This window comes from Dipodomys ordii, unplaced genomic scaffold, assembly GCF_000151885.1.
Source record: "Dipodomys ordii isolate 6190 unplaced genomic scaffold, Dord_2.0 Scaffold14, whole genome shotgun sequence".
Lineage (NCBI taxonomy): Eukaryota > Metazoa > Chordata > Mammalia > Rodentia > Heteromyidae > Dipodomys > Dipodomys ordii.
In genome coordinates this window covers 899,117-911,383 of record NW_012267230.1, presented here as the reverse complement: position 1 = coordinate 911,383, position 12,267 = coordinate 899,117, and the positions used below count along the sequence as shown (strand labels likewise).

General features: G+C 50.7%; 1 protein-coding gene across 1 annotated transcript in view; it reads right to left on the bottom strand.

The window, feature by feature from the left end:
- Sdr42e2 (short chain dehydrogenase/reductase family 42E, member 2) overlaps nucleotides 1–12,267 on the bottom strand; it is a 29,904-nt gene that overhangs the window by 15,107 nt on the left and 2,530 nt on the right. Inside the window, exons 3-7 of the mRNA XM_013011158.1 lie at nucleotides 5,814–6,024; nucleotides 5,009–5,104; nucleotides 3,529–3,586; nucleotides 2,451–2,569; nucleotides 1,020–1,095 (exon numbers count right to left, since the gene is read on the bottom strand). Coding sequence (XP_012866612.1) covers nucleotides 1,020–1,095; nucleotides 2,451–2,569; nucleotides 3,529–3,586; nucleotides 5,009–5,104; nucleotides 5,814–6,024 — 560 coding nt within the window. The remainder of the gene's footprint in view (nucleotides 1–1,019; nucleotides 1,096–2,450; nucleotides 2,570–3,528; nucleotides 3,587–5,008; nucleotides 5,105–5,813; nucleotides 6,025–12,267) is intronic.

The window sequence follows — 12,267 nt, the reverse complement described above, 5'->3', positions numbered from 1 at the left end:
TCTCCAATTAACCAGCAAAAAGCTGGAAGAGGAGGTTTGGCTCAAGTGATAGAGTACTAGCCTTGAGGGAAAAGGCCAAGTGAGGGCATCAAGCCCTGGGTTCAAATCCCAGTACAGATGCACACACGTGTGCACAGGCAAACACACACACACAAACAAGTAAATAAGTAAAATAACTGTGCAGAAATCAACCTGTATTGAGCACTCAATAAATACGGACTGTTGATATTCTATTATCACATCTCTGTAACCAGAAGAGAAAATGCAGCTGGGAAGTCCAGGTTACAGCTCATTCCATATTCATCATTGAACCACAGCTTCACTTCTGTTTTTTTTTTCTTTTTTTGTCAGTCATGGGGCCACTGTCCTCAGCTCTTCAGCTCAAGACTGGTGCTCTACCACTTGAACCACAGTGCCACTTCTAGTTTTCTGGTGGTTTATTGGAGATAAGAATCTTACAGACTAAGCTGGGCACTGGTGGCTCTCGACTGTAATCCTAGCTACTCAGGAGGCTGAGGTCTGAGGATCATGGTTCAAAGGCAGTCCAGTCCGAAAAGTCTGTGAGACCTTTATCTCTAATTAACCACCAAAAAGCCAGAAGTGGAGCAGTTGCTGAAGTGGTAAAGCACCAACCTTAAGTGAAAAAGCTAAGAGACAGAGTTCAGGCCCTGAGTTCAAGCCCAGAATTAGTGTACGTGCATGTGCGTGCACACACACACACACACACACACACACACACACACACACACACACACACACAGCCTCCTAAAACTGGATCTACATTGATAAGAAGAAAGGAGCTAGCCCTGGGTGAGACCACATCTTCCCCTCAGCAGACAGAGCATGAGCAGTGAGGATACACCATGATTTGCCCAGGTGAGGCCCAGAGCATGGGTTCAGAATACTTTGAATGGCAGAAGGCTAGGCCCTAGGGAGCTGTCCCGAGGAAGGGCGTTGGGCCTCAGGTATATGTCTCCTGAAAGCCACAATAATGCATACATTTTGGTGATCTTACTCACCTGGGAGAGGTGTCCCATTGGCCAGGAGAGTCAGCTGGTCGGCAATGGCTTTGGTTCGGGAGTAGTGGTCCATGTGCTGCCAGAGAACAGGGAAAACAGAGCCCACACACACAGGGGTCAGTGCTGCTGCCTGCCCAGCCAGGCCCAGGGCTAGCTTCCCTTTGGATTCTGGGAAATCCAGCTGGGATGTTGGCTACCGTGTTGGTCCTGGGGCTTGAACTTGGGGTCTGGGTACTGTCCTTGAGCTTCTTTTGCTCAAGACTAGTGTCCTATTAATTCTGGCTTTTGTGTGTGCGTGATAGAGATAAGAGTCTCTTGGAGTTTTCTGCACTGGCTGGCTTCAAACAGTGGTTTTCAAATCTCAGCCTCCTGAATAGCTAATATCATAGGTAGAAGCTACCAAAAGCCTGGCTATGGCCAAGTCCTGAATGCTACTGGCCCGGCTCTCCCCTGGGGGTAGGCAGGGTCACCTTCTAGACTCACAGGGGCAGAGGGCCGCTAGTTTGAGAACATTAAGATGACCCTGCGCACATGCATTGGAGGAGCTTCTCGAGGCGTTCTTCCTGGTTCCCGTGGCATTTTTACATCCGCTATCTCACCTTCTCTCCACAGCTACCTCTACCTATCATACACTAGGAAGACACAGGGGCTCTGAGTATGGAAGGACTCGAGCAGCATCACAGGTAGAAAAAGGCCAGGCTGGGACTCTAGGCCAGGTCTGTCTGATTTCAAAGTCTCCCGTGCAGCCAGGTGCTCATATTGCTAGCTATTCAGGGGCTGGGAAGGTGGCTCAGTGGTAGAGCGCTTGCCTTGCATGCTCGAGGCCCTGGGTTCGATTCCTCAGCACCACATAAGAAAAAAGCCGGAAGTGGCGCTGTGGCTCAAGTGGTAGAGCGCTAGCCTTGAGCTGAAGAGCTGAGGGACAGCGCCCAGGCCCAGAGTTCAAGGCCCCATGACTGGATCCCCCTCCCCCAAAAATAATGCTAGCTATTCAGAAGGCTGAGATCTGAGGATTGTGGTTCAAAGCCAGACTGGACAGGAAAATCTGTGAGACTCTTATCTCCAATCACACACACACACACACACACACACACACATACACATACCCAGACTCTTATCTCCAATCACACACACACACACACACACACACACACACACACACCCCAAAGCCAGAAGTGAAGCTGTGACTCAATTGCTAGCCTTGAGCATAAAAAAAAGCTCAGGGACAGTGCCCAGACTCTGAGTTCAAGCCCCAGGATTGGCACACAAAAAACTAACAAAAGAAGAAGAAAGATCAGAGGCCCCTGCAGGTGAGCTGAAATAGGAGTGGTTTGGGCCACCCAGCTAGGGGCTGTTCTTGCTGGGATGCTCGCTGACTTCCACTGGAGCCCCACCCACCAGCTCCACCCACCACTCCTGAAAACCAGGTACCTTGTCCAGTGGGAAGTATGGCACAGAGTCCTCATCACCCTCCTCGATGCGCTTCCCTCCGAATGCCACATTCACAGTGCTGGTGTAGACGAGCCTCTGAACCCTCCGACGGACACAGACTGCAGAGACAAGTACATGTGCACGTGCGTGCGCATGCACACACACACACACACACACACACACACACACACACACAGGCAGAGCAAGTGTCACTGAGGATGGGGCTCATAGGGACCTCCTTGGGCGAATCCATGATCTGCAACACTCCTCCCCTCACCCCAAACGCTGGGTCCTCCCAGAAAGTATTGCTGCTCAGGCTAGAAAAGCCACCTCCTTTTATATTTTGTGCCACTCCTGGGGCTTGAACTCAGAGCCTAGGCACTGACTCTTAGCTTTTATGTTCAAGGCTAGTACTCTACCACATGAGCCACAGCTCCATTTCTGTTTTTTTTCATAGTTCATTGGAGATAAAGAGTCTCCTGGACTTTCCCTGCTGGTCCTGGCTTTGAACTGTGATCCTCAGATCTCAGCCTCCTGAGTAGCTGGGATTATAGGTGTGAGCCACTGAGGCCTGGCAGCCTTTTCCTTTTAACTTGGGGGTGTGAGTTCAGTCTCTGGTGGGGGAGAGGGGCAGTCCTGCTCATTTTCCTCCCAGTGTGGTCTTGGTCCTGAACTATCCTGTGAAGAACGGATCAGAGAAAGTCTCATTCCATGAAGACAAAAGGAAAAAAAAAAAAAGACATTCTAGAATCAGAGAAAAATGGATGCCAGAAAAGGCTGGGCATAGTCAGAGGGCCCAACATGCGTCTTGTATTAGGTGCTTTGGGGATTTTTCCTATTGTCCTCAACCTCAGTTCAGAGTCCCCTGTTTCCAGACACACTGAGGTTGTTGAAGCCCTGAGCAGGACTGCACACAGGAAAGGCGCACTGCCACAGGCCTTCAGCTGGGGTAGCAAGGGGTAGGCCCAGAGGGTCCCCCTTTTATGCTCCAGCCCTGCCCCCACCCCCAGGAGCTGGGCCTGTGGCAGGAGAAGGGAGAAGAGAAAACACACGGCCACACTCCACTCTGAGCTCCTACCATTGATCACTAGTTTGGTGCCTCCAACATTTATAGACTCAATCTGCTCTTTTTGTAGCTAAAAGAGAAGATGAAGGTGGGAAGTCATGGTATTGCCGGGCAGAAGATGGAAGAGCATCCAACTCAGAGGTAGAAATCCAAGAGACCCTCAGGTAGCCTGGGTACCCAGCTGTCCTCAGCTCCCTGGGCAACCAGGTGGAGACTCCAACCCTGCCTGGCCCTCGGGTCCCTCTATAAAGTAGAGCTGACCCCTTGGATGTCAACAGACTTCTTTTTTTGGTGTGGGGGGAGAGTACTAAGGCTTAAAGGTAGGGCCTGAGCACTGTTCCTTAGCTTTTTCACTCTAGGCTGGCACTCTACAACTTGAGCCATAGCTTCACTTCTGGCTTTTTGCTGGTTAAATTAGACCTAGGAGTCTCATGGACTTTCCTGCCCGGGCTGGCTTTGTCCATCATGGGGTTTGAACCTAAAACCTGGGCGCTGTCGCTGAGCTTTTATGTTCAAGGCTAGTGCTCTACCACTTTGAGCTACAGCTCTGCTTCTGTTTTTTTTTTTGATGGTTAATTGGAGATAGGAGTCTCATAGTCTTGCCTTCCCAGGCTGGCTTTGAACTGGGATCCTCAGATCTCAGCCTCTTGAAGAGCTAGGATTACAGACATGAGCCACTGGCACCCAACTCCTGGGTCTTGTTAGTTAAAAACAAACCTGAAAATACGGTAAATATAAAAATAAGAGCCAGGCGGTTGGCTACTCAGGAGGCTGAGGATAGCGGTTCAAAGCCAGCCCGGTGGGCTGGGAAGGTGGCTCAGTGGTAGAGCGCTTGCCTTGCATGCTTGAGGCCCTGGGTTTGATTCCTCAGCACCACACAAGCAGAAAAAAAAAAGCTGGAAGTGGCGCTGTGGCTCAAGTGGTAGAGTGCTAGCCTTGAGTTGAAGAGCTGAGGGACAGCGCCCAGGCCCAGAGTTCAGGCCCCACGACTGGACCCAAAAAAATAAAAATAAAAAATAAAAACAAAAACAAAGCCAGCCTGGTCAGGAAAGTCTATGAGACTCTTATCTCCAATAAACCACCAGAAAATGGAAAGTGGTGCTGTGGCTCAAGTAGTAGAGCATTAGCCTTGAGCTGCAGAGCTCAGGGACCGTGCCCAGGCCCAGAGTTCAAGCCCCTCAACCAACCCCAAACAAACAAAAACGCTGCCATCTTGGAGTTAGACACACACACACACACACACACACACACACTTTGAAAGATACTGTCACAGCCTGAAGAGGCTGTGATATATTAGTAATGTCCTCACTCTCCAGCTCAGAGCGGTTAAGTTATCAGGCCCTGAGTCATACAGCAAAAAAGCAGCAGAGCTGGTATATGGTATCTAAATCCTCCCTGGAAGAGGCGAAGAGCCATGAAGAATCCATGGGCCCCAGGGTTGTGGTGGGTGGAGCCACAGTGACTAATCCAGGTAGGAATGGGAGGCTCTCACCTTCTCAGTACCGGACATCCCATAGGAAGCCACGTGGAAGACACAGTCCACCCCCTCGAAGGCCCGGAACAGGGCTCCTTCATCTCGCACATCAGCCTGAAACACAGAAGGACGACATACCAAAGGGTCAAGTTCAAGGCAAACTGACACGGCACTTCCATACCTCACCAGGTCCCAGAGCCAGCCCTAACCTGCTCAGATCAAGCATCTATGCGTTAGATTTACTATAGGATCCTACAGGGCACTGTACCTGTCAGCTGTCCACATGAGTCTAGAACCCAGGCTCTGTGTGTGTGTGTGTGTGTGTGTGTGTGTGTGTGTGTACTGGGGCTTGAACTCGGGGCCTAGGCACTGTCTCTTAGCTTTTTCACTCAGGCTGGTACTCTACCACTTGAGCCACAGTTCCACTTCTGGCTTTTTGGTGATTAAATGGAGATGAGAGTCTCATGGACTTTCTTGCCTCAGATCCCAGTCTCCTCTGTAGAGAAGATAATAAGTGTGAGCCACTGGTGCCTAGCCCTTATTTTGGTTTTGAGACACAGCCTTCTCATTGTGTAGCCCTGACTTGGCCTTGATCTTCTCTCTCAGTCTCTGAGTGCTAGGGTTACAGGTATGTACTATCACACGCAGTGAGACCCTTATAAAGTAGGTATTATTGTCTCTTCTGTGGATGAGGACCCTGAGGCTCAGGGAAGCAGGGAGTAAAGGAGCTGGAGCAGAAGCCAATGCTGGCTCCACTACTGGCTTCACATTGGATTCTGTCCCCCCAAACCACCACCTCCAGCGCCCCCCTCCATTCTGGCACCTGGATGAACTGGGTCCCCGGGGGCACTTCCCACTGGGGTCTGCGGAGGTCAAGAAGGATGACAGAAGCACCACTCTTGGCCAGGGTGGAGCCCAGGCTAAAGCCCAGGTAGCCTCCTCCACCTGTCACTAGAACCTTCTGTCTGCGGCTCTGTGCGGGGCTGGTTGGAGTCTTCTGCTGCGGTACTGGTGCTGTCGCTGCGGCTGATTCACTGGGTTTGGGCCCAGATTGAGGTAATGGTGCAGCTCCTTGGCGGAGTCCTGACCCAAATCCTGTCCCAGCTACTGATAGGGGTCCCAACCCAGTTCCTGACTCAGCTCCAGGCCCAAGTCCTGGTCCGATTCCTGATTCAGGTCCTGTCCCAGCTCCTGACTTAGGCCCGGGCCATGCTCCTGACAGGAGTCCTGAGCCAGCTCTGGTGCCAGCTCCTGCTGTAGGTCCTAAGGCGAGTCCTGACACAGCTACCAGCCCAGGAGCTGACCTAGGTCCTGACCCAGGTCTTGACCCAACCTCCTTGGCTCCTGACCTAGATCCCCACCCAGCTTCCAACCCAGCACTCGGTGCAGCTCCTGACTCAGGTCCCAGAGCAGTGCCAGATCCCAAAACAGCACTGGGTCCCTGCCCAGACCCCAGAAGAGAACTGGGTCCTGGCCCAGCTCCCAGAACAGCACCAGGCCCTGTCCCCGGCCCTAAACCAGACTCTGGGCCTGAAACCGCTCCCCACGCCTGGCAGACAGGACAGCACTTCTCCGCCTGGCCCGTGGCTATGCAAGGCTGTGGTGAGGAGCCTGTGGGGTTGGGCTTCATTCTCTACAGAGCCATGCAGCCCAGAAGCTGTCCACCTGTAGACAAAGCAAAGGAGAACATTCCAGAGTCATCTCATGTCACACAGATCATCAGAGTCCTAGGATGGAGGGGAACCAAGGAGGAAAGTAGCAACCCTTTGCTGGACAACTGTGGCTCACTCGTGTAATCCTAGCTAGTCAGGTGGCTGAGATCTGAGGATTGTAGTTCAAAGTTAGCCTGGGCAGGAAAGTCCAAGAGCTTCTTAGTTCCAATGAACCACCAAAAAGCCAGAAAGGGAGCTGTGGCTCAAGTGGTTCTGCACTAAGCCTTCAGCAAAAATATGCTCAATAACAGAGCTCAGGATCTGAGTTCAAGCCTTAGGACTGGCACAAAAAAAGGGGGGGAGAGAAAAAAGAAATTAGAGACCCTTTGAGTTCCCAGGGGGTCCTATCCCTTTCAGAGCCCAAGAACCCAGATGATCGCACAAAATGGGCACCCAAAGTCACACCACAGGACAGATTTGTAGTGCATTTCTGACTTTCCAACCCCAGTCTCCATATAGTCCTAGAAGGAGCCAGAAGTGACTGTAATTGTGCCCAGGCGAAACTCACCAGACTGGGAGGTGACTGGCACTTTCTAATCAAGGAGGTATGAGGACTCTTGGAGAAGGGGAAAAGGAAGTGGAAGAGGAAGAGAAGCAGGAAGAAGAGAGGCGGCCAGGTGCTGGTGGCTCACAACTGTCACCCTAGCTATTCAGAAAGCTGAGATCTGAGGATCATCACAGTGCAAAGTCAGTCAAGGCAGGGAAGTCTATGAGACTCTTACCTTGGAACCACCTGGAGCTGCGGCTCAAGTGATAGAGTGCTAGCCTTGAATGAAAAAGCCAAACAAGAGTTCAAAGCTTAGTATGGAGAAAGGGGAGGCCAAGGTGGAGGGAGGGAGGAGGAGGAGGAAAGGGAGGGGGAAGAGGAGAGGTATCCACATAGGATCCTAAAAGGCTCAGCACCCTGGAAACTTGTATTGATTCCAAGGTCTGGGCTTGCCCCGCCCTGACACCTGCTGCCTCTTTCTCTCATAGGCCATCCAGGAAAGCAGTTGGCTGACACCACAGGGCCAGCCCAAGCCCCCTGCAGGCTTCAGACAAGCTGTGGATCACTGACACCACGATCACCCCTAACCCTATCATTCTACCTGAAGATGACACTTGACTAGGCTCAGGCCAGCTCATAAGCCTTATAAATAAAAGCAGTCACTGCTTGCAGGCCTACTATGCACCAGGTATTACTTATACAGGTAATTAAGTCTCTGCTCTGCAGATGATATTGGCTGTGAGATATGGCAGATGTTCTGTAAATGATTGCTGACTGATGAGCTTCATAGTTGATGGTGTGATCACAGGGCAGCGACTCTGACAGCCATAAGAACTCTCTCTCTCCTTCCTTCCTCCCTTCCAACATTCTCTTCCCCCCTCTCTTTTTCTTTCTTTCTCCTACTCCTTCTTCTTCTGTATCAGAACTGGGGCTTGAATTCAGAGTCAGCGCACTGTCCCTTAGCGTTTTCTCTCTAGGTTGGTGCTCTACCACTTGAACCATAGGTACACTTCTGGGTTTTTGTTTTTGTTTTTGGTGGCTAGTTGGAGGTAAGGGTCTTAAGGACTTTCCTGCCCAGTCTGGCTTCACTCTGATCCTCAGGTCTCAGCCTCCTTAGTAGCTCAGAGTACAGGCATGAGCTACTGGTGCCTGGCTAAGAACTCTTTTAGTCTACTCTGTTTGCCAAAGTACTAGGAGAGTAGTACAGTTACCCCTGCCTTGTGATAAGCACTAATAGGTTGAATGGGGTCAGGATATCCCTCCAGTCAGCCATGGAAAGTAGAGGATTCCACTCCCAGATAACTTCTTGCTAGCAGCTGGTGCTCTACTACTTGATCCATGCCTCCAGTCCAGCATTTTGCTGTTTTAATTTTGCTGAGAGATTCTTATCCATATCTCAGCCTGTTGAGTAGCGGAGATTAGGGCCCGTGCTACCAGTGCCAGCTCAGCGTCCTATGTAAAGAACTGCTTGTGGCAAAGGCTGGAACCTGGCCTTGGGACCCCATTTGCTGGGTGTGCCCTGAAGCAAGATCCCGAGAACCTCATTGTTATTTCAGTATCCACAGCCCCAATAACCTCAGCTGCTCTGTCTGTGAAAGAAGAGATGCCAAGGCACTTTGCAAATCACTAGAATGCAGACGGCACCAGGGGCACCAGGGGTTTGCTCGTGGGGTCACAGATCCGGAGCAGTGCCTGGCACATAGTAGGCCAGCACCTAGCTGCTGATGAGTGCAGCCACACTCGGGTGCTCTGGCCAAGGAAAGGGCTGACCGCCGTGGTTGTATTTCATTTTCCTGGGGAAACAGAGGCTCCTAAGAGTTCCCCATCACCCAGGGGTGGAAACTGAGTCCCAGAGAACATGAGGCAGAATTACAGTCGCTGAGTTCGATTGCAGATCCACGGGGGGACCCCATAATGGGATTTGGTTCTGAGACCTTCGTGGTTGGCAGGAAAGAGCGATGCCCCCCCCCCCCCCCGTCCACGCTAGGGCTGCTTGGCCCAGCCAGCAGGCAGGGCCTGGTACTCTGTCCTCCCTCGCCCTGCTCGCCCATCCCACATCGCATCCCCGGGCTGCGCTCACCTGGCCTGGGCTCCCGCGGCGCCGCGTTCTCCCGGCGCAGCGCAGTTCTCAGCGCCCAATGGGCCGGAGGGCAGCACCGCCTCCGGAACGGGCGGGGTCGGGGCAAAGGGACCGCCCAGACAAGACCCCGCCCCTCGCCTCAGACCACGCCCCCGACGCCCCGCCCAGTCCGGAGCCAGGCCTCACCCAAACGCCCCGCCCCCTCGATGCCCCGCCCTTCTCCACCCCGACGCCCCGCCCACACTCCCTCCCCGCCACCAGAGCACAGAGCACCAGCTCTCTTTTCTTTCCACATTTTAGATATACAACCAACCTTCCATCCATCCATCCATGCATCTTTCCTCTGTTCCACTCATCCATCTTTCCTTTCTTCTGCCCATCTCTGTGTTCATCTGGTAACCACACCCCTCATTCCACTTTTAAAGGGTGCTACTTGAGTGCTTTCCCCTGCACCCACCGTTCCTGGGAAGTTCAATCTCAAGTGGCAGTAACATAGGGACAGCCGTACACTCAACAGCCCATCCAGGTGTGACTGTGGGGAAATGGGCTGAGAGTAGGGAGTGCTGGCCACTTAGATATGAAGAGGGTGACTGAAAAATCTCCCGTATATGAACAAGCTATGGGCATAGGTAGGGGGAAGAGACTGTCTTGGCTTTGCTCCACACTATGTGCTAAGTGGTTATTTAATCTTTATGATTGTTTTAGTCCAACTTTAAAGACAGGAAAATAGGTCTAGAAAAAAGGTGCACAGGTTAGCACAGGTAAGCACTGACGCACCAGCTAAGCACTGGTGGCTCATACCTGTAACCCTAGTTATTCAGGAGGCTGAGATCTGAGGATCACAATTTGAAGTCAGGCTGGACAGGAAAGTCCATGAAAGGTCTATCTCCAATTAACCAACACCAACAACAACAAAAACTAACCTTTTATGGAAAAAGTTAAGGGGACAGTGCTGTCACTGGACCAAAAAAAAAAAGACAAGAAGGGTCAACCTTGGGTTTAAATCTTGGCTTTGCTGATTTCTTGTTTCTGCTGCAGCAGTGTCAAGGTTCCTTTTTCTCCTCATAAATTGGGAATGGGGTGTACTGTACAGTTGTGACTGTGAGATTATGGTTACATGATATACAGTCCATACCAAATGCAGAACATGGGAACTGCCCATGGTGGTACTCAATCACTATTGGAGACGTTGGCATTTTAACCCAGTCCCTCACTTCACCACTGCATAAGCCTAGGGCTCTGATTCATCTAGCAGCTGCTTCTCTTCCTCCTCCTCCTCCTTTTACATGACTTGAATTCAGGTCATATGTGCTATACCTTAGGTTTTTTTTTTTTTTTTGCCTTGCCAGTCCTGGGGCTTGAATTCAGGGCCTGAGCACTGTCCCTGAGCTGCTTTTTTGCTCAAGGCTAGCACTCTAACAGTGAAGCCACAGTGCCACTTCCTGCTTTTTCTGTTTATTTGGTGCTGAGCCCAGGGCTTCTGGCATGCTAGTAAAGCACTCTACCACTAAGCCACATTCCCAGCCCCTGGTTTTTTTTTTTTTTTTTGCTGGTCATGGGGCTTGAACTCTCTTCAGCTCAAGGCGAGCACTCTGCCACTTGAGCCATAGTACCACTTCCATTTTTCGGTGGTTAATTGGAGATAAGAGTCTCATGGACTTTCCTGTCTGGACTGGCTTTGAACTAAGATCCTTAGATCTCAACCTCTGAGTAGCTAGGATTACAGATGGGAGCCACCGGTACCCAGCTACCTTAGTTTTTTTTTTAATTCAAAGCTGGTGATTTACTACTTGAGCCATATCTCCACTTCTGGCTTTTTGATGGTTAATTGAAGATAATTGTCTCATGGACTTCCCTGCCTAGGCCAGCTTTGAACCACAATTCTCAGATCTCAGCCTCCCGAGTAGCTAGGATTATAGGCATGAACCACTGGTGCTTGGCTTCTGATCCATTCTTCTATTCACGAAGACAATCCTCTTCCTTTCCTGTGGGCAGGACCACAGAATCTGTAATCCCTGGTGCCAGCTTTTTGGCTTGCAAAAAGCATTGCTAATAACACAACTATTGTTGTGTCCCTTGCAAAATTCATACATTGAAAGTCTAATCCCTATTCCTCAGAATATGACCCCCCCTTTTTAAATGAAATTTTGGAGGTGAGGAGTGGGGAGGGCTTCTACTCCACTATAACTGATACCTTAATAAAGAAGGGAACTTGGAGCTATTTTTTCTTTATTCTATTTTTTTTTTGGTCCAAGACTGGGACTCAATCTCAGTACCTGACACTTTTGTTCACATCAGAACTTTACCAATTGAGCCATGCCTCCAACCCTGCTGCTTTTTTTAGGGTGCCAGTACTAAGGCTTAAGCTCAGGGCCTGGGCACTGTTCTTAAGCTATCTTATGCAAAGCTGGCACTCTACCATTTGAGTCATACCTCCACTGCCAAAAGAGGGAAATTTAGGCACAGACATGCCCACAGGGAGAGCATCCTGTGAAGACTACCAACCACAGAAACTACTAGAAACAAGACTTCTGCAATTGATCCTTCCTAGAGCCATAAGAGGTAGTATGGCTCTTGTGTGTGTGTGTGTGTGTGTGTGTGTGTGCGCGCATGAACGTGACTGGGTGCTGTCCCTGAGCTTTTCTTACTATAGGCTAGTGATCCACCACTTGAGCCACAGATCCACTTTTGGCTTTTTGGTGGTTAATTGGAGATAAGAGTCTCAGAAATTTTTCTGCTGTCTTTAAACCTCAATCCTCAGATTTCAGCCTCCTGAGTAGCTAGGATTACAGGCATAAACCACCAGCACCTGGCTCTCCCTCCCTCCCCCTGCCTTGTTCTAATACCAGAGCTTGAACTCAGAGTCTCATGCTTTTGTTTGGTATTTGTGCTTATGCCAGTGCTCTACCACTTGAGCCACAACTCAAGGTCTAGCTTTTTTTTTTTTTTTGTCAGTTGTGGGGCCTGAACTCTGGGCCTGGGCGCTGTCCCTCAGCTC